This window comes from Vicugna pacos, chromosome 11, assembly GCF_048564905.1.
Source record: "Vicugna pacos chromosome 11, VicPac4, whole genome shotgun sequence".
NCBI classification, from domain to species: domain Eukaryota; kingdom Metazoa; phylum Chordata; class Mammalia; order Artiodactyla; family Camelidae; genus Vicugna; species Vicugna pacos.
Window position 1 is genome coordinate 42,334,738 of NC_132997.1, and position 27,362 is coordinate 42,362,099.

General features: G+C 43.3%; 1 protein-coding gene across 13 annotated transcripts in view; it reads right to left on the reverse strand.

Moving 5' to 3' along the window:
- NRG3 (neuregulin 3) overlaps positions 1–27,362 on the reverse strand; it is a 940,531-nt gene that overhangs the window by 11,030 nt on the left and 902,139 nt on the right. For 6 of the 13 annotated variants that reach the window (XM_072971203.1, XM_072971197.1, XM_072971194.1 and 3 more), the window contains 4 exons: positions 23,537–23,663; positions 10,690–10,817; positions 6,124–6,297; positions 215–286 (listed from right to left, as the gene is read on the reverse strand). In XM_072971203.1, coding sequence (XP_072827304.1) covers positions 215–286; positions 6,124–6,297; positions 10,690–10,817; positions 23,537–23,663 — 501 coding nt within the window. The remainder of the gene's footprint in view (positions 1–214; positions 287–6,123; positions 6,298–10,689; positions 10,818–23,536; positions 23,664–27,362) is intronic. The other 7 variants (XM_072971198.1, XM_072971201.1, XM_072971199.1 and 4 more) reach the window with 3 other exon arrangements.

Genomic DNA, 27,362 nt, shown 5'->3' on the forward strand with positions numbered 1-27,362 from the left:
CTGCTCTCTGCGCGCTTCTCTGGAGCAATACTCAGTCAACAAAGCCCTTTCCACATGCACCATCTCACTGAATTCTCACAGCAACCCCATGAGACGGATACTATGTTCCCAGTTAAACAGAGAGGTAAACTGAAGCTCAGATAGGTGAAGTGACTTGCCCAAGGTCACACAGAAAGTAAGTGACAGACTGAGACTCAAACCCAGATCTTCTTACTTTAAGTCCACGGATCTTTCAACACACCACAGCTGTATAGGCAGGTGGGGTGTAGTCCTCCTGACCTCTATCCTAGAATACAAAGTAAATGGGGATTGAGCAGGTAAGTGTGGCCTTTCCGTCGTGACAAACAGGAAACCCATAAGGCATCACTCCACTCCATCCACCTGACCACCCTCTCAGCCCTGCTTCAGTCCAGGAGACTCCTTGTGGCCACCCTGGGCGGAGGCCATCGGGAAGCCCAATATTAAGCATCCAGGTACTACAGTTCTGAGTCCCTCTGCTTTAGACTCACTCTAGGGGGACCGAACCCAGTTTCCTATGGCCCTGTGCTCTGTAGGTGCTGCCTCACTGCTGGTTTGCTGAGCCTAAAAACATGAGAATGAGACGCATGCACTTCCTCCATCTGCCCAAGGACGAACAGGAAGTGAGCTCCACAGGGCCTCTACCAACCCAGTAACTCTCCTCACGTGGTTTCTGGAGCCAAGTGAGGTAGTTCATGGGTGTGTGGTGATGGCTTGTCGTGAATGCCAGCGTGTCATTCCAAGTCGTCTGAATAGGCCAGAACCTGGCTGGCCCCATCCTTGCCTGCCCAGACCTAGTGGATTTTCCACTACCTTCCTGGCACTTTCAAGGGATATCGGGCAGGGATATCATAGATTCACAGAAATGTAGTCTGGGGACTTGAACAATAATATTTATTCTGTTTCTCAGTAATATTTCCTTACTTTTAACCTTACATGTTAAAATTTAAGCATAATCTAAACATACTCCCCCTCTGTATCATAAATCTCATTCCCTGTGTCTTACATTATAATGTAAATAAAATTCACGTTTATACATGAAAAGAATAATTGCAATGACGTGTGTTGCATACTGAATAAAAGCGTTTGTTGTAAATGCATGATGGGAGCAATTTAGAGGTCTGTCTTTCCGCCAGACAGTGAGAAAAGATGAGAAAACAAATGGAGGTGTCTTTGTAGCACCACCCTCTCTTACTGTGCCTAGGACAGAGCTGGTGATCAATAAATTGTGATGGAACAGACCCATGACTACATGAACAGATCTTCAGGGTAAACACTCCCTTTATATCCCAGTTCACATAATAACAAGAGCTAACAACATTTGCATTGAGCTTTCAAAAAGCACTTTAACCTCTAATGACCTCATTGATTTAAAAAAAAAAAAACACTGTGTGGTTTTTTTTTATTATTATCACCACATGATGGATGAATGAACTGGACTAAGGGGTACCCAAATGACTTGTCCCGAATTATACCCTTGGTAAGCAGCAGAGGAAGAAGTTAAACCCACGTTGTCTTATTTTAATTGTTACTATCAAAGCCAGGAATGAGTGGGCATCTCAAGGTGCATCTCAGCCTTTCGGGAGGATGTATCATCTTCACTTGTGCAAATTGTGTAGCCACGTACAAGGGAATTCCCTTGGGGACCTTACTCCCTTCTCTGTAGTGCTGTATGACTGAAAATCTGAGCCTGAAGGTTCTGATCACGGAATCCATTTCAACAAGAAGGAAGGGGGCACATTTCAGGCTTTTGTGTTCTTAGCACCATTCTGCCAGCACCATTCATGTGCATGGAGATATAGAATGTCTGCTATCAGAGTCACCAGTGGCACAGAGCCAAGAAATAGAATGAGGATAAGATCGTGTTTCACATGGATGCCATCAAAGTGTACAAGTGGGTAGACTCTAACAGGTTGAAATGTCATGGGGATAGGTGTCAATTCTTAATACCTGGATCTAAACATTATTTGTAAAAAAATGTTGAATAAAGATATAAATATCTTAGAGGATTTAGTCAGCTGAAGCTTCAACAAGTCAACAATGTCATGAGTGACAAGTAATCAAAGGCAATTGACGCCAAACTTGGAGCAGTCTTCTGATACGTCTAAGTGCTGAATGAGGGACTCAGATGAGAAAGAAGCATTGCAGTGGACTTGTGTGCCACGTCACGAGCCAGGCATGGGTCCCATGCTGGCAATGACTGAAATCTAAAAGGCCGCCACACCATGAAGATGCTCTTTCAACAACGAGAAGTCTCCAAAAATGTGATTTTGCTTTGGATCAGCATGATTTCAAATCCCGGTGCCATTACATGCTCTGGAATCTTAAACACACAGCAGCCCCACCTTAATCTCCTCATCCATTAAACCCATCAGGTAGTAATACCGACCTGACCTGTGGGGGCTGCTCTGGGGACAAACTGAAATAACGCCTCAGAGGGACACTGGTGGTCCTTCCTTCCTTCCTAGAGTTGCCGTGAGTGTCTGAGCACTGGTCTTTGAGAAGAAGGTGACACTACTCTCCAGAAGTTTACGTGAGAGCTAAATTTCTAGATGTGATTCTAGATTAGAAGAGACTCAGAGTTCTGCATCCCTTCAGAGCCAGCTACTCTTTCACACATTTGATTCATGGGCTTGTCACTCATTGGCTGTAAAATACCAGTTCGGACCATTGGACCATCCTTCCTCCGATCCCTCAACAAAGTATCCACAAGTGCATTTCCTCTGTCACTCTGTGAGTCAAAGCATCCTTTTAAAGATGAAAGATGTCAGCAGTCATTTGGTTTGAGTCCCAGGAATTCAGGGGTCAGGTGAAGAAATCTGTGTTTCCCCAGGGGACTCCACTCCAAGACCAGTTCCTGGTATGAATGGCATTAGAATGAACTGATTAAATGGAAGGAACCCACCCTGCTATCTTTAGTGTGCTCTTCTATAAACTTCCTGAAGATAGCTGAATGTAAGTTGGTGAAGTTGCTATTTAAGTGAGGTAGACAGTCAGTATATTTCAGATCCCTTCTACTTTACAGGTAGCGATCTAACTTTTGTGATCCCATCTCTTTCTGTCTAGCATATGAATCCGTTTGTTCGATTTGCCTGACATAACGCAGTTCAAAGCTCTGTGAGCCAACACCATGGTTGTCACCAGTCCACTGATCAGGGGGAAAGCTCTTGAAGAAGCTCCTTTCCACCTGACCCCTTCCTCAGGCTTCGCTGAGTCAGGCGCTGGGTTCAAGCTGGGCTGAAGCTAGTGCCAAGGAGAGACATCACATATACTTGGAGTCTAACCAGCAGACAACACCCACATGCTTGAGAAACAAGCAACAGCTGACTGATGGCTCTTGCAGATTCATCCACTCCCCATCCAGGCGAGGGCCAGCTTTGAAGAGGGACTTTTTAGCTGTGAAATTCTATTACTAATCCCATTTCCAGTCTGGAGAGACAGTCAGTCCCCCAGGAGTGGAAAATAGCTGTTCTGGAGGACTGACGAGGAGATTGCTCTCTGAGATTCACTGTGCTGAGCACGCAGGGACTTAGCCTTCGAGTCCCCACTTATCAACATCGGGTGCGTATCACGCACAGGAAAAGGCGCGTGGCCAGCCAACTGGAGAGAGTGTTCCAAACCCAGTGATGATTGAACCAAAACACCACCACCACCATGCAGACAGTAAGTGTAAGTCTCCCAGGAGTTCAAAAACAAAGCAGTGCCTGAACATGCAATGGGAATCTCCGAGCCCCTGAAGATTCCTATAGGTACAGCTCAAGACTGTGCCTGGAGCAGGCTCAGAGCATCCTTACACTGGTACCTATGTAACCATGGCCGTAAGTGTCCGACAGACAGAGAGACAGCGTGGGCAGGGTTCTCTCCCCACTCACAAAATTTCTGAACTTGATATCACCTAACTCATTCTCACTCTAACATTCACCCCGGTGGGGGGGGGGAAATATATATATATATATATACACACACACACACACACACCCCTAAGTAATGGACATTATTAGTGACTTAAAAAGAAAGTAATTATGAAACATGATTCATTATAGGCTAAATACGAGCCTCCTTTTCCAGATAAGGCAAAGAGAAATGCAAACTGCTTCCTGACTTGCGTTAGACATTTAGGACAACTGAGCTGTTATACAGAATGTGCAAATCTCACCCCAGATCTGAACCAAATATATTTTACAGTCCATTTGGAATTGCTTCAAAATTACAAAACCCAGACACGGGCTATTTATTTCTTATCTTCTAGTCTTCCTCTTCCTACAGGAATCTGTTACTGAGTTTGTTAGACATACATATGTCTTGCTCAGAAGAAAAGCAAAGGTAAAAAGTCTGGGACGGACTTCAGACCTGCTTTGGCTTTCCGTGGGCTACAGACAGGATGGACAAATCACCCAGACCAAAGCAGAATAGAAGTCTGGCCTGGCTCATTCAGAGAGACAAAAACTAGATGCAACAAGAACCTGGCTTGAGTGAGAGGATGGGTTTCTGTAATAAACCTTGATTGCACTGCTCTTGAAGTCAATAATAATACCATTATAATCCCTATATCGGGTACCAGCTCTTGACACATAGGATTTCTTTTTAATCTGCCCAACAGCCCTCAGGAAAGCTGATGCAATACTGTTCAATTTATAGACAAGCAACCTTCAGCTCAGATGATAAAACTTTCTCAAATTCATATAAGGAGCAAGGGGCAAAGGGGAGATTTGAACTTTGGTCAGTTTCAGTAAAGGCTGCCATGTTTGGTCGAGCAGTTTCTGTCAGTTAGGTGAGTGGTGGTGGACATTCATTCTACAATCCACTCCCCATGCCCTGAGCCCTGCGAGGGTCTGTGTCCACTCAGAGGAAGGGACACTTTTTGCACCGCAAGGATGAGCAGCGGCCACGGAGTCCAAAGCCCATCTCTCCATCCCTGCCTCGTGAATGAAGCTGGAGATCTGAGTTCAGCTAGTTGGGCTTTGACAATATGCTGTCAACGCTGACTGAGACACGTTCAAGAATGCTCGATGGAGCAGATGCGATGTTTTGTTACAAGTTACTGTTTCTGGTGTTGTCCACAATAGTGATTAGAGAATTAAGTACTTTTTTCGAAACATAAGGGTGAAGGAGCACGTTAGTCCTCCTAAGATAGCTCTGGGGTTTTTTTTAATGAAAGAAACGTTTCTAGTAATTTTAGCAACTGTATAATAACATAGTGTCTAGATATCTATACACTTAACTTTCTTCCTAGTGTTATATTTACTTCCCAGCTAATATTTCCCTAATATCTTTTCCCACTGTATCTATTCTTTAAAGTTAGTTTTTTTTTCTTTTCCTTAATATACTATAGGGTAGTTAGGTGTGCCTAATACATAGACAGGGACAAAGTCGATGAGGGAAGCATCTATTGTGCAGGAAATTCACTGATCAGGATACCATGTTAAAAGTTCAGCATGTGATTAGACTGTGATTTTCTGTTCATACCTTCCTCTGTTCAGATAACAAGACAGAATTAGCAATAAGGATACGGATAGAAGAGAGTCCTCACGAGAAAGGGCCAATTCTAGTTGGCTAACCTTTGATTTTTTTTTTTTTTAACCTTCAATATCTTGTAATAACCTTTAATGAAAAAGAATATGGAAAGGAATATACGTACATATATGCATGACTGGGACATTATGCTGTACCCAGAAACTGACACACTGTAACTGACTGTATCAATGTAATTGATATAATATTAATAATTAATAATATTAATAATAATATGCCCCAATTTTTAAAAGTTGAAGTATAATCAGTAACTGTTGTTTTTCTACCAGACCCTGGCTTTCGCTTTTTATTATCAGGAAAGCTGCCTGTAGATTATTTTCTGTTAACTACAAATGGAAGTCATGAGCGTCATAATTCCTGACTTATCTTGTGGCTTCTTATGAACAAATAAAGACTCTAGTCAGTTAAAAAATGATAATAAAGTTAGTTTAGCTTTTGTGAAACAAAGATGGAAGCAAGCATAAATAGCCAATTAAGGATGAAATTATGAATAAAACCCCAAGGAACATAACTCAGCTTAAAGCTCTAGCATCCATGACGCCCTCCCTAAATTTCATTGCTTTTAAGACCTACCCTTGGCAAGGTATCGTATCCTGGTCTGGGATCCTTGATTCTTCAAGCTGCTGATACGCTGGTCCCACAATTCCACCCAGCCTACTTCGGGGCGACGGGGGTGTCCTTCTGAAGGCATTTCTGTGGAGCATACCACTGCGTTGCCCTGGACTGCAGCAAGAGGAGAGACTCCTGCTGGGGGGAGGAAAGCCAACAAACAATGGTCAGAGCAATAAGCTCGCACGTGGCTGCTCAAAATTTTCAAACACTGCATTTGCCGCACCCGCCACCCGCCCCTCCAACCAAGATCCTCGAAGTTCTAGGTCAGGCTCCGTCCATGCCTGTAAGATATCTGCTAGGGGGCATCAAAAGTTGCTGACTGCATTTTCTCTTTGGAGAGACTGAGAAAAAGAGAAGGTCCAATTCTTGTGTTTCTGGCTTCCCAGTTTGGAGCACAATGGACTTAAAATAATGGCCGCTTTGCAGCCGAAGATAAGAGGTGCGCTTTAGGAACTCTCCAGCTCCCGATTCCCAGCCTCCCTTGTTATCCAAGCTATGGTAGTGTCTCCCTAATAGAAATGAAAACAGCCTTGTTATTAAACACTGACAAGAACGAAACACAAGAAGCCCTGAAGGGATGTACAGGGGAAAATTCACTTTTGTTCGTGGTAGAATAAACAAACCTTATTTGAGGTGCCATTCTCTCCTTAATACATATGCTACTTTTCCAGTTCACCATCGCAAAAGTTTCCGAAATCCTGAGACCCTAAATGATTTTTCTTTTGAGGTTCTTTTTAGTAAACATCTGATCATATTATTTCACTTGACTCATACCTCCAAATACCCAAATACGTTATCAGATGCCATCAAAGGGCAAAAGGCATAAACGGGATGCACCTTAGGTCAGATCCCTACTTAGGGCATGTTCAACAAAGAACTAGACTCTTTACAGAAATCGGATGCTGATTTGACACATTTCCTACCCCATGTCCATGCTTCTCTCCACCCCACTGAACTCACATGCGGGGTGGAGTACCTAGCACATTCACATGGAGTACCACGTGAACGGTAAGGAGGACTTTGTTCCTGTGTGGACATGCCATGAGATGCCAATAAGCAAACTCAGAAATTTTATGTTGCATTCTCACTTAGCTCTGAAAATATCAATAAAACCATATGAAGAGTAAAATCATTTCAAAATTTCAATAAATTATCAAAGGAACCAGTTCCCCAAATGAATCTTACCCATATTACTATAACATTTGGCATTCTGTAACTTTTCCTTCACCAATATTACTATTGTTTCCACTTAATGAATACAAAACAAAGTATCTCAAATGCCGTATAAGGTCGTAATCCGAGAATCTGACATTTGAGTGCTGGCAGCCACCTTCCTGGTTTGGCAAGGTGACTCAGGCTTGATATTCCTCAAGCCTAGCATTAACTTCCCGAGTGTCTGCAAACTCCACATCATGCCTGGCAACATTATTACAACTTCATTCTTCATCATAACATTTCTAATGTGTTGAGTCCTAAAATGCCTAAAGACAAGGGACCTCTAGTTAGGTCACTAAGCCAACAAATTTAAGGAGCTCTATCATGGCTCATTGGCTTTCCTCCCTTCCAGCTTCTGTCTTTACCAACCAGGGGCAACTGTGGAGTCCTCGGGGTACTCAGGCTTGGATGCTAGAATTAGCTGCATCAGAGTGTGTATCTCAGGTCTGTATGTTACCAGCAGCATGATGCTTGTATCAGTCAGAGCCCTGGAGGAAAACAGACAGCACCCTAAACTGCTTCATTTGGGAAGATTTTGATATTTACAAAAGTGTCTTCAGTGCTTGAGGAAAAAAAAAAATACAGGATGCTACTGTACCTCAGGGCTGGTAACAGTGGGAAGCTGCTACCACCCCTGTGACTGAAGGGACCAGGGGAAGGAGCAGTTACCTGAATGAACAGAGAAGTGGGCTGTAAGAAGAGGACTGCCTGGCAGGTGCTGTGGCCCCGGGAAGAGGGATCTAGCCGAGGCAATCACGCAAGGAGGGAGGGGGCGGCCATGCTAGGACCTCACTGTCTCCCGCCCTTCCATCGCTTGCCTGTGCCTCACAATGAACCAACAGAAGCCCAAGGACAAAGGAGCCTGCTGCCCCCTTGGTGCACAGGGCAAGGCAGGAAAGAGTAAATACAGCCAAGACGTGGGTGGAAGGGATGCAAGATAAAGGCATTAGCATCACGCTTAGGTGTTTTCATAGGATTGCTATAGTGGTTAAAGGAGATAAAGTATGTTAAGTGTCTAACAGGGAGCCTGGCACATAGTAGGTGCTCAACACAATAAGTTCCTGATTCTTCTGCCACAGCTGACCACTCAGACTCATACTAATCACTGAAAACCCTGGACTTATTTCACTTTCAAAAACCTACCTATCTGCTGTCTATAAATGAGTTACGTTGCCAAAATATAATGCAATAAGTGGGACGTGACATAATAGATTTCTTCTTAAAAAAGGAAGGTTTTTTTTTTGGACTAAACATGAGAAATAATGGCTTGGAGTTAATGGCTTTGTTTCATAAATGAATTATCCAAATTAGTCATCTTTGTAGTGCACAAAAAGCAATTAATTATTCATAGCGAGCCCAAACAACCAAGCCTACCGGGATTTCCCAGTGACCCATCTTAAAGAGCAGTTCTGTGCCTATTGATCAGTCAGCTCTTCGAGCTTTCTCACCCAGTGGCATTCAGGAAGTTATGGGGCAGGATGTATAAGTCAGTAACCAGGTTATCAATCACGGAAACGTTTAAGTCTCCTGCATGTTCTACAAAACAAAAGCTATGATATATGAACTATAATTTACAGAGTTCTAAAAGCACTTTATAAATCAACCCTTGCCCATCAGGACCCAATGTATGGCAACAAATACTGCAATGTCACTGAACCAAACAAAAAAGGAGGCCTCTTGGAGACGTCCTTTATTTAATCTGTGAGCGATTCCTAGAAACCCAGAGCAGAAGCCAAATTTAGGAGGAAGAACTTCAATAGACAAAAGTAGAGGTCGGATATTTGCACCTCAAATACATTAGAAGCTGTAATTCTGTATTATATCCACTTTAAAACATGTGTGGCATAATATACTACTAAATAGTATCCTTAATTATTTTACTTGGCCAGATGGAATACCACTTTTATATGTGTTATAATCAGCAGAGGAAAATACTGTTTTGGAAAAAAAAAATCCATCTTCCAAAAGGCTGATAATTTTGAACTTATTTTTTATAAATTTAAGAACCTCCATTAGGTCCAATGAACTGAAATGCTCTTTTCACAGGGAAATATTTGTAAATGTCTCAGTTGATATAAACCAAAAATTGGAGTTCATAACAAAACTAATTATCCACTAGCCAAACATATTGTATCCTGTGTCGAAAATATTTAAACCGTTTTTTTTTTTTTTTGTCTTAAACTGAGCAAACCCTTGGCATCTCAGTCTCTACTCTTGTAGAGTAAGAATGGGCATCACCATCAAGTACTGAGGATTAGTATCCAGAGTGATGGAAAACCTCATAGTGAATGTGGCCAGCATCAAGAAAATCTTTCCTGGGGACTCACTGAGAGGTGCGGGAGAAAGTAGTTTCTTTGAATAATGCGTACTTCCGTCACAGTGGTTTTCAAAATGTTGCCTAGATATAGGAAAACCCAGGGTCAACAACATTTATCTTTCATTGAGGGGAACAACTGCTATTTTTTACCTTTTCCATTTAAAAAATTTTTAATATTCTCTCATAATTAAGAATTTTTAAAATACTGTCCTCTTTATGAAGGAAAGGAAGCTTACATCTTTGGATAACTGCCACCAAGACTGAGGACAGACTTTTGGATGCACAGAAATATAATGCCTGTTCTAGCAAGTCACACTTTGGCACTTTTGAGCACAGGCTTTCCAGCTTTGGAATTTCAGATTCCTTATGTATAAAATGCAACATGTGATCAGAAGCCCCAGAGAACTTGCTCAGCCTCAGAATGCCATGAAATTTATAACTTTTATGAGATTTCTTTATTTGTGGCTTTCTCCCCCAAAGAGTCCATTTTTATGGTTTGCTCGTTAAAAAAATTTAAAAGTGCCACTCCACTGATGATGGAAGATCTTATAAACCCGAGGAGAAGATCTGCCAGGCTCTGTCCCTCCCGGAAAGTTTTCCTTGTGTGAGAACCCTGTTGGAAGGCCTGGAGAGTGTCACGTCAACTGCCTCGGGAAGAATTAGCCATTAAATTTGCAGATGGTGATAAAGCAAACTAGGAAAAATCATGTTTTCAATTGTTTTTCAGAATGCTATTGTTTCATTCACCGGTCTGTGTCTGCAGCCTTGATGGGTGATGTTAATAGTTCCTTTAGGCTTCTTACAGGGGCATTGCTGCCTGCTGGTATCTTGGGTTCACCTGCTGTGAGCCGCTTGAGCTTCCTCTCCAAGAGGGACTACAGGAGGAACAGGAACAACCATCTCTCCTGAATAATGCTGCCACTCCTTGGCACGTGTCGTCTGGTGTCACACATAGTGTCAATGCGCCCATGCCCACCATGATTAGCTACCTGTACCTGTGGTGTCTGACAGTCTGGCTTCCTCTGTCGGGAGAAGGGACCTCTGGGAATGACTGGGGGCCGGTAAAACTTGATTCCATCATTTTCTCCAGTGCCATCACAGGATGCCTTTCCGCCTTTGAATACTGTGGAAATCACATGCACAGAGTTGAGCTGGAGGATACGTTATGAGAGGAGGGCCTCTGACACTACAGCTGGGTATCAAAAAGTTACTAGAACTTACCAGCACCTTTTCCACTGGACACCTGATCAGGAGAATGATAAAGATATCATTTTTATCCCATTTCTCACACGCTGAGTATGCTCTCCCCTTTGCCCCCCAAACTCTTTGTGATCAGATAAGGTCCATTCAACAGGGTTCTTCACTTTAGAATCCTACGTTGATCTTTTCATTTCAGTCTTTACCTATGGCATGCTATGCCTGACAGCCAAAATCATGAGTTTTTTTTTTTAACTGAAGTATAGTTGATATATAATATCATATAAGTTAACACAAATATTTTTTATTCAATGCTTATTTTACCAAAAAAAAAAAAAAGGAAGAATTAGTAGCTAGTCAACTAACAATAGGGATTCAATAAATGAACTTCACATTGTCAGAATTATGGAAGACTTCAACTTAGAGTATCTGCCCACCACTCTCCACTGTTCCCCTCTTTCAGCCTGTTACCAGGTGATTACCATGTCGCAGAAGAGAAGCGTGTGAACAATTTATTCCTCATAGTTATTAACCCTTGGTTTCTCCATTGACCATGAGACAACACGAAGCACAGGAGCCCAAAGAAAACCATACAGTGATGACATATTAAGAAAACTTTGCCCCAAGGGAACTGGCACCTGGCAACTCAATCAGGCAGCATTTGTCAAGTTTAACACGCCCTGGACACTTGTCACTCAATCAAGCAGCAAGGGGTAGGAGGTTTCGCTTCGAGAATCTCCAATAAAGACTATGCCAAGAAATGACATTTTTTGAATGCTAACCAAACCAGAGAGATTTTGAAGTCTGGCTATTTCACGTGCAACACATGAACAAGAATGTCACAGAAAAATAAAGACAGATATGCAGAATACATATGAGATGGTGTATAACTGCACTCATTAATAAGGAGATGAGGATCAGAATAGAGAAAATTAAATTCTAAGAGTATTTAATAGAGGCAAAGATTCAAGAGACAGAGTGGGTGCTAATTTGTTGGGGTACCAATTGGCACTATGTTCCAAAATGTTAAATATACATACTCTTTGCTCCAGAATACTATTTCTAGGGATTTCCATCATTAAGTGTAAAACTTCACACTGACATGATCACCAGAGTATGTCACTCGTATCATTTCTAATAACAAAGCAGAAAACAAACATAAAAGAGAAGCACTTGGAAACAATAGAAATGACCACAAATGAATATTTACAGCCATTGAAATCAAGGTATGAAAAAGTATGCATAATATGAATCCCCTTGTGCAAATAAGGAAAATGCAGTAAATAGATTTATATATATATATAAGTGTGTGTATGTGTGTATCTGCAAATATATTTAGCTTTGTGTGTGTATATATGTATAGATTTTGTGTGTAATTTACATGTAAATAGGTATATTTTCTTGTTTGCATGTGTGTGTGTGTGTGTTTCCTGTGCAACCACACAGGATGCAGATGAAAAAAAGAGTAAAGTATTAACTAGATGTTATCCTTGGGGAAAAAGTGTATAGTGGGTATGCGCTTTGGAGGGTAGGAAAATCGTCAAGGTTATGTAACCTTTAAGTTCAAAATCTCTAACTCAATGTTTTCTTTTTAAGTATTTTCAAAATGAACCACATAGTGTTAGTAATGACCGCATTTTTTAATCAGAATAAGAATTCTACAAAATGGACTTAATAGAAGCTATTAAGACTTCTTACAACATAGAGTGAACTGACATGGAACAAGAGGAAGATATGGAGGTAACTGGGGAAAGGCAGTTGTTCTTAACAACCCCAAATTACAAGATCCAAAAGATGATGGAAATAACCATGGGTACCTCTTTGTTGAGTAGTTAATGTTGTTTACCACAAACCATCCATGGAAAAAGTGAATTGAATCAATATGGGGTTGAAATGTAACAAACATCCTGAATTTCTGTCTGACTTCCAGGTTCTATAAAAGACCTACTAGGGTCCCCCCTTCCCAACTTCTAATAAACTGCTTTTGAAGACAGACTCGCGTGGCTGGAATGCTCAGCTATAGACACAGGTGAGACGAGAGACAGCTGTGGCAAACTGGAGGGGGTTATTCCGCTCTGCTCCTGCAGAGGGCGCGCGGTGGGCAACATCAGCCCAGGGTCTCCAGAGCACCCAGATTTCCTAGAGAAATCGCTGAATCATTAAAAAAAAAAAAATCAACATCCCATTCATTTTTCTAAAACAATGTATGTCCAAAAGCCTACTGATTTGGACTGTTTTGGACTGTTAGTTCAGAGTCTCTGCTTTGAATGAGACTTTTGATCATGAGAGCTAAAGGGCCTTGTTCAAAATCTGCGATAAAAATCTTGAACAGAATCAGCCTCTTACTTGTTCTGCTTATTCGCAGCCTTCATAGTAGACACTGTGCTCTACATCTCTTCTTCCAAACACTTAGATTACTGTTATACAGTTGCTTTCAATGGTGCTATTTTGGTCCATTAACACAAATCTGTTTCCAAAATTTATTATTTTGGATCTTTCTCCTTCCTCTCATAGCCTTGCTGAGAACTGTTTTCATTTCAGTGGCTGCATTGAACCTGAGATGCCGGTTTAAATTGCTGGTATCCCTATCCAGGGTTGGTTGACATATGGGAACACTAAAAAACTCAATAATTTGGCAACCCTTCAAACCAATACACCATACATGATGCCGCAAATGAATTTAGAGAGAGATTTCAGTTTTCAGTTCCGACAAATAAAGAGCTTAGAGATGGTCACTCCTGTCCTTATAATAAGAAAAAAGCTGAACACACTGAAAATCAACGACTATTCGTATATCCATCAGATGATTGAGGCTGTAGGGCAAAAGCAGGACTCAAGTCTGGAGAGACATATGAATGCAGAGAATCATAGTCAAGATCAGCTCACAGGAGGATCTGCCAGAAACATAAAGTGGTAGGAACACTTACGTGGTCATTTTAATAAGTTTTGGAATCTGTGTGTGAACTAGAGGGAAGGTAAAGGTATCTGAGGACTGCAGTCTAAGGGAGCGTTCTCACACTTTCATGAGTTTAACCTCCAGGACCACGGCAGATTCTCACAACAAAGAAAAAGAAAAAAAAATCATCTTGTGTCTCCGGTAAGAGAAGGAGGAAATGACCATGTTGAAATGCATGCAGAGTTTTCTTCATGACAACAATCTACTTTTCAGTGAAAATAGACTTTCCCAGAGCCTGAGCTCACCTGAGGGAAGAGCTCCGCCCTGGCTCCACCTTCCTGTAGCCTTCCTGTCTCATGTAAGAAGGGAAGACAGTGAAGCAACGTTTGTGACGGTCACAGCCCAGGAAGATAGGCCCACAGAGGGAGTGGAACCTCGTCATGTAGATGAGCTCCCCTCCACCACTCCTTCACGTCACATCCACAGGGTTCCACCATAATAATAGTAGATTATAGCTGAAAAGTTGTTAAGACACAGACTCTACTCGAAGGAGGTCAAGGAGTGGGGAGGGTACAGCTCAGCGGTAGAGCACCTGCTTAGCATGCACGAGGTCCTGGGTTCAATCCCCAGTACCTCCATTTAAAAAAAAAAAAAAAAGAAAGGACTAATTAGGGAAACCCAAAGATACAAATAGAGATTGAAAAAAAAAAAAAGAGAAACGAGAAGATTTTAAAGCCCTTGGCATCTACATCTACAGCAAACATTAAACAAAACCTTAGAATAAAGATCTATTTACCTCATAATTACCTAATATATTGTGTCCAACTGCTAACAAAATATACTAAAAGACCAAAAAAAAGTCTTAAGAGATTAAGTAAGTGCCAGAACCTGACTCAGATACAATAGAAATGAGGTAATTAGGTTTTTATTTATTTATCTGTTTATTTATTTTAATGGAGGTACTGGGGATTGAATCCAGGACCTTGTGCACGCTAAGCATGCACTTTACCACTGAGCTATATCCTCTCCCCGGCCCCACTGTCCTGTAAGAAATTTTAAGAGACATTCTTCAGGGAGAAACACTTGACCAGTACTAAAAACTATCAGGGTCATTAAAATAAGGAAAATCTGACAAAGTGTCACAAACCAAGGAGACATGCCCACTAAATGTAACGTTTCCAGCATGGGACCTTGGAACAGAAGAAGCAAGTCAGTGAAAACTAAGGACATCTGAATAAACCAGATTTGCATTAATAACAAGGCATCGATATGAGTTCATTCATTGTAACAACATTTATGCAGTTCGGTCCCTGGGGCGAGTTGAGGTCAGCACAATTTTATCTTATCCATCTGATAAAATCCCCGGTGAAGTTCAAGTGCTCAGACCAGCAGCGTGTCTGGCCCTCCCCACTGACGTTTCCATATGATACTACAAAGTATGCTGGCTGATTTCACGTTCTTCCCCTGCATTCACTCGGATCTTGACTTTCTGTGTTTGTACATGTTTAGGTAAAAACCTCATCTGGTGTAATGTGCAAAATGTCATTTTAATCGTGAATAAGGAGACGGCACAGACTATTCACTGGTCCTTTCAGCAAGAGCTCAGCCAATTTCCTTTCAAACACCCACACAGACTCTGGTCAATTCTGTTATTCACGGGAAAGCGCTCATCCCGTGTGGCTTCCCTGAAGGCCCTCCTTGGACAGGTGCTCTTTGGCGCTGAGGACATCCACTGCTGTCTTGCACCATCCCCTGCCTTGCTCCTCGCACACTGAGTGCTGCCCTGAAATCAGTAGACCTGTCAGATGAAGCAGGCGCGTGCTGGAAGTAGAGCAAGGTGTGCTGTTTCCAGTTCTGCCCCCTACACGCAGCGGGAGTCCAGAGGTTAAATGAAAAGCCGTGTCTGTGTTGGAAAGCAGTGCTGACAGCTGATAATCACCTGGTCTGGAACCCCAGGCAATAAAAACAGGAGGGAGGTTTAATTTTAAATGGTTTTAAAGTTTTAGAGGTCTCGTCCCCGTGTTGATCTCAGCTCACCTGTGTCTGGGTCAAAGAGTTCTTTATTTCAGGTCTGACTTAAGAGCCCAGGAGATGGTGAGACCGAGTAGTCAGGACGTGTTCTAGGGCGAGATTTCATCCAGATCTCTTACACAAATAATTAAAAACAACTTGACCGGTGTTGCTGTTTTGAGAATGTTTGCACCCTGTACCAGAGCAGGAAGAACTGTAACAATTGTCCGTCAAACTTTAACACGTTTCCATTGAAGAGAAATAATAGAGTGAGACACCCTTTCCAGACACCCATCACAGCAAGCATTCCTCACCCCCCCCCACGCCCCACCCCTCACCTCAGCCGGGTGCCCCTTGCAGCCAGTGGTAACTAAACGCAGGTTACTCCCTTTTCTCAGAGAGCTCTGAGCTATTCCTACTGTCAGGTTATCTCCCACACCTGCCTTCTAAAAGCTGTAACGGCAATGACCACTATTTTGGTGGCATTCTTTGATCAATATCTGTCACCTACAGGGCTCAGTGAGCTCCTTGAAAGTAGGAACACTGTCACTTTTGCTCACCATGATATCCCTGGTCCATACTAGATATTTAATATACATCCTTGAATAAAAAGATGACCGTATGAACCTATAGGGAATCTTTAAATCGGAATTTGGTATTTAAAGCAAGAGATCAGGTTTTAGACTAGAACTATTCCAAATTAGCTTTGATTCATGCTACAAAGGAATGTCCCCCATCTGATCAACCTCTGTCAAAGTACTTCACGAATTTCAACTCACTCTCAAGGCTCAGTGTAAACGTCACCTACTTCTGGGCGGCCTTCTTGGATTCGCCCAGCCGAGTTTAGATGCCCTTCTCCATGATCCGAGAGCACTTTGACTTAATGCATCTACAGTATGAAAAAAAGTTTTTTGCGCTAACATGTTTTTCTCTACCACTAGGCCTGGGATCTCCCCAAAGTCAGGATCCATCGCTTCTCTTTGTATTTTTTAAGCTCATCATGCAGTGTCCAACATAGAAAAAGTGTTCAAGAAGCATCACAGAATAAATGAATGCCTCTCTCTACCAATTATCAAGGCTGCGTTAGTCATTAAATTCTTACTATTCGCCTCTAGCATTCAAGTATTATCTTCCGAGTCTTTCTCATTGAATGTTTCTCTCCCAAACCTATCTTTCCTAAGATGGTTGTTGAAAAAAACTGTGGGAAAGAGTGTATGATTTTATTGCTTTACTTTTCACGTATGTGTATTTTCTCTTGATTCTAAGAGAGAAGAAGAGATCATCTCTCTTTTGATGACTTCTGTTTCCGATGATCCCTGAACTGGGTGCTGAGAAGTTTCTCTCCTTTGACTGGTCTGAAGGGAATAACTCTAGCCCCAACTCTCTCTCTCTCTCACCCAGGGCACAGGAAATGAGGTCAGTCCTAAACGCTTCACTTACAAATGATAGTAAGGGGCTAGATGCTTCTAAGACACTGCCAGGTCTAGTTCTGCAGGCTTGGTGTCAAGTGTTTCCAGAGTGTCATGTTGCTTCACTGGACTGGGTGGTTCACATCTTGTTAAATGACTGTAAAGTGAAACCTTTCCCCATGAATGTTTAATGAACTTAAGGGAATGCCAGACACAGACAATTCATTTGTTAAACATTGCAATTTGCTAAGAATTTCAAAGTAGTTAACCTGGGCTCCAAGATAAAAATAAAGACGAATTTGCCTGCTAAGGTAAGCAGAGGAGGACATTTTCCCTCCCTGGGATCATAGTGCACCTGGGTGACCTGTCTCCCTCCAGGTAGCAGAAATCCTATGTGCAGTGGGAAGGTTGGTGATAGAACTCCTGTGGCAGGTCTTCAGAATTTCCTAGTGGACACATTTTGCCTCTTGACCTTGGCCTCTGGACCTCCTCACCACTCTTGACATGTGGGAAGGGTCCTTTCCCGATGTAGGGGGCTCTCCCATGCATCCTAGGGTATTTACCAGCTCCCTCAACTCACAGGTGCCTGTGCACTTCCTACCCAAAGTGTTTCCAGACTTTGCCAAATGTTCCCTGGGGCAACACTGCCCCCTGTTGCAAACCACTGTGTTACAGGGATGTGGGCTTAGCCTAGCTGTCTGACAGAGGTTAACTTTCTCAATCTTTAAGCCCTATTTCCCTCTTCTGTACATCAGGGGTGTAATTAAGTCGTTGTTGTTAGGACTAAATAAGGCTGTGTATTTCTAGTATTTAGCAAGATTCTCCGTATGTACCTAGTACATGGTATTTGCTATTATTATTACTATCACTGTTTTATTGATCATTTTTGGCTATTATCATTGACATTGGTATTTAACCCTCACAGCTCTTGTCAGGAGGAGAAAAAAATACAGACCTACAAAAGAAAAAAAAATGCTTTTGCATATTTTCTTTAATGTATTTGCATTTTAATAGGCGTGCGGACATTTCCTGGCCACACAACAAATGACCACGTTCCATAAGACTACGTGTGCTACCTGGCCTCCAACCGCTCAGATGTCCTGTATGCATCTTATATAGCTTAAGCACAGCATTGTAGGAAAGCAAATGTTCTTAAACATTTCAGTTTCTTTTTTAAGGATTATCGATGTATATTGTCTATAACTATTTTCTCCCATAACGTGTGACGTGAAAAATTGCAGTCAAATTCTTCTTTGATGCTTATAATAAAATTACGAGTGAGGGTATCAACACGTAATTCACCAAAGCGGAAACTGAACTAGAAATATACAGAGATCCTCTTACCCTCTCTGATAGTGAAATGTCATTAAAGAAGACAATCTTCTCCTATTAAATTAGCCAAAGAAATGCTGACAAAGGGATAACGAGGCTGGCAGTGACCCACATTGCTTTCTAGCACTGAAACTGGTATGTGCCTTTGGGAAAGCAATGTGTTCATCGTAGCCTAGTCTTGTTAAAGGGGTCTGTTCAAGGAGTCCCTTGAGCCCCGCCGGCAACGCGTAGGATGCTACAGCTGGCGTGCAGATGTCTCCTCAATGCACCCTGCACTTTCTTCAGGATCCTTAAATGCCTTCCTCTCATATCCATTCTCTGCCTGAACCCCCCATTTCTGTGTAGCCCTTCAGAATGTCGATCCCTTGAAATGCGTTTTCCTAGCTGACCACCACCCCACAACTCAGAGACAAAATGTCCTATACTCTCTTCATCCAAAAATGGGATGAATAGAAAAAGACACTGTCCCACATCCTCTCTTTGGCCCTGGGGGAGTGGTCCAGTTCAGCCTCCGCGGTCCTGTGCCAACATACAAAATGTTGGGGAGGGGTGGGCTGAGGAGGGAAGAGGGAGAGAAAAAGAAAAGAAAATCAGAGGTAAACAAAGGTCTTTCAAGTGTTGCAGCCCCTACAGGTAATCGTTTCTTTCTTGCTGTCCAAATTCTAATAATTCCAATCAAATGAAGGGTGGGGGAAACCCATGAGTAAAGAGTTTATTTTAATACTGGTTTTAATAATTAAACAATAGGAAAGAACATTCATAGCTACTAGGAAGGAAGGAGGAAACTGTGAAGTGGCCTCTTTGTGGACCACTATGCCGTCTCCCAAATGAGTATGTGGAGATCGTAAAGCAAAGAAAGTGCTATTGGTCCTACAGTCGCCAGAAAGGAATACCAAACCGTGCGTGTGTTCTGGCTGCAACCCTGCTACATGCGTTAGCGGCTGACAAAGACTCTCTTCTTGAGCAAACTTCAGACAGGCTCCTCTGAGCCCTTTAATCGACGAGGCCTCAATTTCTGACCTTTAAAAACTGCAGATTCTCTGCCCAAATGATTTCATCCACTCACCCCCCCACACTAAAAGACTTGAGGAAACTCTATCATAGTTCTAACAGCTCAAGGCTGTAGGTTGACCCCTGTCCCTCTTAAAGCACCTGCCAAACACCAAAAAGGAAACCCAAAAAACTCAAAAGAATTTACCGTTTGTTTTAGCCAATGCCCGGGGATAAGCCCCAGACCTCTCTTTCTTAGAACACTTAATAAAAAGAGTTTAGGATTCTAAATCTTCCTTTGTCCCTTTGAGATGCGTGCGCATCTCCTACAACTGGGGAGTGTCTCTGTCCAGGACCTGAAAGCCATTTCTCTGGACCATAATGATTAGGGAGGAGGGGGCCTCCGTCTCCCAGTCTCCAGAGAAGGACAGGATGCGAAGTTCAGTAATGACCAGTTAACAGACACCGTTGGCCTTATGGCAGTTACACTGACCAACTCTGTGCAATTTTTCACTTCCCTGACTCTGTCAAGCTTCTACTGTTTCTCCTCCCCATTCCCTCAGTCTCCCTTTAAAACACCCAAGTCACCTCTGTATGAATGGAAATTGTGTTCCTTTCACACTGGATGGCTCTTCTGTAATGCAGCGTATGTCACTGATTAAAAATCTGTCCTTACTGCTTCTGCTGGAGCTTGGCTTTGTGTGTTTGACAGGTCCAGCTGCTAAGAAACTGAAGCCCTCCATCACTGCATTTGCGTTAGGGTGGTGCTGAGACAGGAGGGAAGAGGGCCTGGCACAGCCACTCAAGTAATGACAGCAGTTTAACACCAAAATGGTGGAAGATTCACCAAAATGGTGGAAGAGTCACCTCCTAGTTGGCCTTAAGGATTAAGAGGTTTAACTTCTAGTAGACCTTGAGCTTTATTATGTGCTCATTGTAACAGCGTGATAAATAACATGCCCGCAGGCGCCATGACAGCCTCAAGGCTAACCGCAAAAGGCCAAAGAATGGGCGGAGGCCCAGTCCCTGGGAACCCCAGCCCCTGCCCCAGGGCAGTCGGATTGATCCCACCTGTAGGCGTGTGAAGCTGCTGAGCCCATAAAAAGAGACAGCACCACGCCTAGTGGCCCTTTGCATTCTCTCTCCCCTTTGGAGACGGCCCGCACTCTGGCTGTGGAGTGTGTACCTACATTTACTTTTACCTAAGGACCCAATTCCCACACCTCTTTCCTTGCCTTTCTCTTGCCTTACAAACTATGCAGTATGTATCTCTCTAAATAAGTCTACCTTTACTCAGCGGTGGCTCGCACTTGAATTCTCTCCTGCGCAAAGCCAAGGACCCACACCTGGCGGGGCACGTCCCAGGGGCTCAGCGGAGGCCTGGGACTCGGCCCCCCTCACGCCCCACATCCACTTTCCTGCCTCAGTGGGATAATATTTATTAGAAATCATTAGCAAAAGCATTCCCTCTGTTTCAGAACAGAGCAATCCCTACGCACAGTTGTGATTACAAGTTTTAACGAAACTTTGTGGGGCAGCATTGCCGGTTTATGAATTCTGCCTTAAACATCTAAGTACATCCGTTTTGCACAGCGTAACGGTGACTTTTGAGGTAATGATTTCCTAGGCTCACAAATGATGTGTAAATTCCCAGCACTTTACACACTTGGAGGGCTGTGACTGTGTCCTGGGTGACTGTGTATTACACTCAAATACCAGGTTTATACTGTGGCCTTTGCTCTTTCGCTTCCTGCCTCAGGGTCCTGTGTAGGGGCAGAGAGAGCTGCTCCCCTGACAGGGCTCTTCCAGTTTGTCCCGTGGGGCCCTGCAGGGTACAAATCCCTTTCGTGTCCCTCGTTTGTTTCTCGTTTGTAGGAAATAGGCTTGATTCAGCCTCCTCGGTGTTCCCTGAGTTCCAAAGGGCAGATTCAAATAGTTGCTAATCAGGGAAGGGAGGGAATGCAGAAACAAGACAGACAGAGTGGAGAAACAATAGCGCAGCCCTGGGGCAGGGTCCTGGTTCCTCTTCTAGGAATATGAACAACAATCCCGCTGAGTTCTTCCCTGCAGGAACGTCGGCCCCCACCCAGGTGCAGGATGGCAACTGCAGGCTGAGCACGAGATTCCAGGAACACCGCCCCGTTACCTCACCACCGACCAATCAGAAGACAGTCTGCACACAGTGGAGGATAATGAGGACTCTGACCCCCTCCCCAGATGATGCTCCCTTTAAAACTTTCACGGTGGAGCAGAATCATCGGAGTTACACTCGTCTCAGATGGAGTATTGGCTTTTGAACGCCGAGCAGTCAAACCTGAGTTGGGTAACTTTTGCTTGTCTTTAATTTAGTGTTTTGCAATATATCTCATGTTGGGCCAACTGATGTCCTTCAGAGTCCGGACGCCCCCCATTTCCGGGCTCTCAGATGTCTGCCTGGGATCTCTCAACACACAGAGTGCCTTCTTTACTAGTACATTTGTTACGGAAACGACAGGCCAGTCAAGAAACAAGCACCACTCGGAGGGTTGGAGTACTCAGATGTATTACGCCGGCGGGCTCAGGGGGCTTCTGCTCCGAAGCTCTGAGCACCTCCAAGACGTGCGCATGAGGTTTTATAGGGTAAAGTACAAGCTTGGGGTATTCGGCCAATAGGCATGGAACAGCTTTAGCAGCATTATCATCACAAAAGTGGAGGTGGGGAGGCAGCAAACCAACATTTCAAAGCCAGATACGTATCTTTGAAAATCCAGTTGGCTAGCAAAAAACATGAACAGCAAACCAACACTAATTAACCTAGATTTACAAGTTAGTCTAGCAGAACTCAGATCAGTATTCCAATACTTAGATTTGTGAGTTACTTTGTTAGACCAGCCCAGCTTTTCCTTCACACATTCTTTCCCCTAACAAACTGGTAGCCCCAGGTAACGCCTACATTATCACAGCCAAAGCCCACCGCCCTTCATGGACCCTAAACCTCTTACCTCACCTACAGAGACTTTCGCACAAGCAGATCAGGCACCCTGTGACCCGGCCTTATAAAAGATCCCAGCCTCCGGCCCCTGGGGCTCTCACAGGCACCCCTCGTTGTGTGCCATGCAGTTGTCTATGACAGCCTTCCCTATTAACTCCTATTTCTATTAGACTTAACCGCTGGTCCATTCTTTTACCAACCCGCGGGTCACTGGCTCACCGATCGGCTGCCCCTTTGTGTCACACAACATTTCAGAAATTATTAAAACGACTTAAGAAAGAATGTAGGATTCAAAGAGTTTGCCTTGAACTTCAAGTTCTGGCATCTGTTTAAGGCCTGGTGTTAGGAAGTACCTCCTCTTGGACCAAACTCTCACTTCCCACCTTTCTGAACTTGGCATCTCTCACACCCCCTACCTCAGAGCTGCCCCAACATAGCATGTGTTCTTAGGATTCCATGGCTTTATTCTTTGTTTGTTCTAGTTTCTTCTTGTCCTTTGCTCTCTGCCGACCTGATGAACTTCTCATATTCTTCAAAATCCAATTCAAGCCTGGATTTTTTTTTTTTTTTTTTTTTTTTTTGCTGCCTCCACTTCTGTCCCCATCATCTCCCTTCAGTCTCTTCTCCCCTCTCTGTTACAATACCAACCATCTCATCCCACAAGCCTCCTCTGGGTGTCTGTATTTCTCACTTACATAAGTTTCCAAAGCGTAGGGAACATGGCATCCCCAGAGCCCAGCACAATTTCTGACACAAGTAAGGATTTAATAAGTGATTACAGATCAAAGAACTGAAGCTCTTTTCGCTTCCAGAGTTTAATTTATATTACAGGTTATAATCAAGAGGTGAGATTTAGTTTTTCTCTCTTTTATCTAGTATGCGTGTGCACACAGGAAAATGCAAGATGATTTCAAGAAAGATCTACGAAGCACTGAAAAAAAAAAAAACTGATGGGTCTGATCACAGGCTCCCCATCCCCTCTGGACCAGGAGCACCGAGATGGGCTGTGGGAAGGGATGTACAGACATGCCACTTACGTTTTGCAGCTGGACATGATTCTTCACCAAGTTCTCTGACTTTGCCAAAGTGCTGGACGCTTTGAGACTGTAGCTTTTAGCATGATGTGGCTCTTTCAGCTGCTCTTGAATTTGTTTCGCTTGTTTCCTGTAGGTTTAAACAAATCCATGGATAAATAGTTACATAAATTTTTTCTAGTCATTTTTTGAGGTGCATTCATTCTCAAGATCTGTATCTGTCATTTGCTAAAGTTAGATAAACTCAGTTAACCAAGAATCCTTCCCTCGTTTCCAACTCCACCGAGAAATACTGGCATCATCCGTTATCGTCCGGGGATGCACACCCAGTGGCGCTCCCAGGACAGGCACACGTGCAACACATGGTCCAGGCCCTACTGAACGCAAGCGGTTTCTTCCCCCTTGTGCTCAACTGCAAAGAATCAGAAATGCTCTGAAGTGACCAGCGGAAAAAATCTGAAGCTGGGACCTCGCAGTTACATATAACATACCTGTAAAGTTACATTTATATTTGTCCAATTCAAATTTGTGTAGCTTGCATATATACCATTTCATGTGTATATCTCTTGTTTTATAATAGTGAAATAGTTCATTTATTGTCATCATCAGCCCCGAATGTAGATTTTTACAACTTTTGTAAGTAAGAAACTTAGTTAACTCTTAAAGAGCACCTACTATATGCCAAGCATCATTTGAAGTATTTCACGTGTATCAACTCACTTATTCTTCACAGTAATTCTGTGTGATGAGGCATTAATCCTATGCCCATTTAATAGATGAAAGAAACCGAGGCACAGCGAAGTTAAAGGATTTGCCCAAAGTCACATAGCTAGTAAATGGTAGAGTGGGATTTGAACCTAGGAAGTCTGGCTGAGCACTCTGCACTTTGAGCCACCACCCACGACTGTCAAACCACTTGCCCACGTCATGCAGCTTGGCACTGGGAAGGCTGAGACAATTTTTAGTTTTTGGACTCCAAGTACTCCTGCCTGTCAACTGACTGTTGTTTTGAACTATTCTGTGGCTATCCCAGAAAGATCTGACACGTTAACTGTGTTATCAGCTGTTCTCTCAAGCACTTTATAGCAATTATCCATCAGCAGAAGACACAATACCCATAAAACCAGCTTTGCAGAATCCTCCTCCCCTAGACTTCGCCTCTTCCTCGGGTTCGTGTCAAGGAGGGTGTCTTGAGTGGAGGTTGTGCACATCTCTGGCAGCAAGCTTTCCCAGGCAGACAGCACTCTGTAGAGCCTGGGCTCTGGGATCAGAGTAACTGAGATTTGAATTCCAGAGCTGCCACCCATCAGCTTTGTTTTTGATTTCCACAATCAAAATGACTGATTCCCAAAGCTTCCCTGAGCCTCCGTTTCCTCGTCCGTCAGTGGAGTTTGTAAAAGCTATCTCCCACAAACACTGTGGCAATGAAGAGCGAGAACACACAAAGTGTTCATCTGTTCCACTCCTCACCACTTAGCAAGCTTAGTTGCATGGGCAGATGCTACAGAGGAATTAGAACCTTGGCTCAAAGATGAAAGAAGGGATCTTGTTAATTGCCTCTCTCACGAGCTGGTCGCAGCATTTGCTACAGGATTTGGAGGCTTTGAGCATCCTTATCTCTTTGGAATTTACACCACCAGTGTGATGTAGCTCTGTTTCTTTTATCTTTTCAATTATTTGGGGGGCTTTTATCTCCAGCACTCTTTGTTGCTTTCATGCAGTTGTAATAATCTATCTTCTTCCTAACAGCTAATCTGTAGCCTATTGTTGGAAACAAATCCATCATTTCAGCAGTTTAAGACGCACATTTAGCCACAAAATCCTATCAGGGATTCACTGATGACGCAAAGGAGAGATGAGGAAGTAAATCATCATGAAGCAGTTAAAGGGGGCTTGGCGCAGAGTAAGCATCTGGTTACTTTCCCAAGAGTTAGATAGTAGAAATACTAATGATCTTTTCAGCAATTCCATCATTCAGTGTCTGGGAAATGTAAACTTACAAAGGAATTTTCCTCATAAAAATGTCTGACTGCATTTCCTAAATCCTTTTTCTTTAAACATCTTTTTTTTTTTAAAAAAATACCCTATTTATTGCTGTATTATTTAACTATTTTATTTTGGCAGGGTGGAGGAGGTAACCAGGCTTGTTGACTTTTAGAGGAGGTACTGGGGATTGAACCCAGGACCTCATGCATGCTAAGCATGTGCTCTGCCACCTAAGCTATACGCTGCCCTCCTCCCTAAATCCTCTTTGTAATTTGCTTTCCTTTCCTCGCGTCCCACTCCAGTCCTAACTCATTAATATTTCTGAATATTAATGAGAAGCCTGCCTCCTTCTCTATCACCCCTCTCCTTCCCAAGCACACACATTTTTGGCTCTTTCCTCCTTTCCCCAGCAAATGACAACAAGGGAAACGAGAAATGTCCAGCTGCAATACCACGAGCTCTCTCCTGAGAGCAGTTGCTCTGGGGAAGACAAGGTACGGGCACTGCTCACTGGAACCCCTAATAGCCTATCAATGTTGCTGTGGAAATTCTGTAGTTCTTTGAGTTTTATTTCGCTACAGCCCAACTCAGCAGGAAGAAATGAGATGTAAATGGCAGAAGATCAGGCATCACCAGTCTACTGGGAGATGTCATTTGTCTCGTCGCAGGTTGGGTTCCTGGAACTGGAGGTAGCATGAGTGATTTTTATCAGAGACGGCCCTTTGGATTAACACCAATGGAAATGAAAGGAAGGAAGCAGGACTGGGCAGAAGGAGGCGCTGGAATGGGGTGCAGTCTCAGTGAAGACCTCAGCAAATCCCATGGGGAACTCTGAAACGAGCACGGCCTTCACCCCAAGTTGGGGCAAAGGTCTAGACCTTCAGAGCCTCACACTGACCTGCCATTGGATGCGGGGCATCTCAGGTCAGAGCCTGGGCTGGAGAAAGTCAACTCTTATCTCTACTCTATTCTAGTAACTGGGGGACTAAGACCTTCACAGCGAAGAGAATCATGGCATCATATCAGAACACCCATTGCCTGCCCCTAAGAGCCCTTCTTCATGATCTAAGATCCTGACTTCAGAGGGTGCTAACCTACAGTCAGGGCACTTTGTTATCACATCTGCCTTTTTACTGGTAGTACCAATGCTCCCTTCTCCTCCTGTATTTCTCCCAGTTGTGATCATTATTTGTCCCCGCTTCTGCTCCTGGAACATCTTGTCTCCTATTCCAGTTCCGTTTTTAGAGTTGAATCACGTCTTGCATTTCCAAAGCCCACTGAGGACTCCCACTGCCAGTCTTCCACGTCCCAGCCCCTGTGAGTTAAAAGTAAAAGGAAAACCTGGAAGAATTTATAGTTGCCACGCGAGCCATTTCAGCCTGATCTGAAAGGCTCAATCTGTAATTCTATTAACCACTTACGGGAATACTGGGCTTCTTGGGACCGATGGAAAGAGACTTTCTTTCACTGTTCCCTTTTAAGTGGTTGGGGTCCAATGAACTCGATCAGAAAGTCCTCTCAATTCCAGAAAGTGTTCCTCACTTCTACCTCTTCATGTTACCCACATTCAAACGTTCATGGGCTAACAATTCACTGTAATATTCCACTGGCTGAGGCCCTGCCATCCCAAGGGTGACAAATGAATGGAGGAAGGACCAGAGTGGCCAAATCTGAAGGGTTATGGGAAGTAAACCATAAATAACCAAGAATGTGAGCTTTGGGGTAAGTCCTGACTCTCTCTGGGCACTGTGCATTCTAGTATGTTGGATGGAAGTTCCAGTGAATGTATTTGGAAACCAATGACAGGTCCTAGAACCCTAGAAGACTTGGGACTTCCAAGATG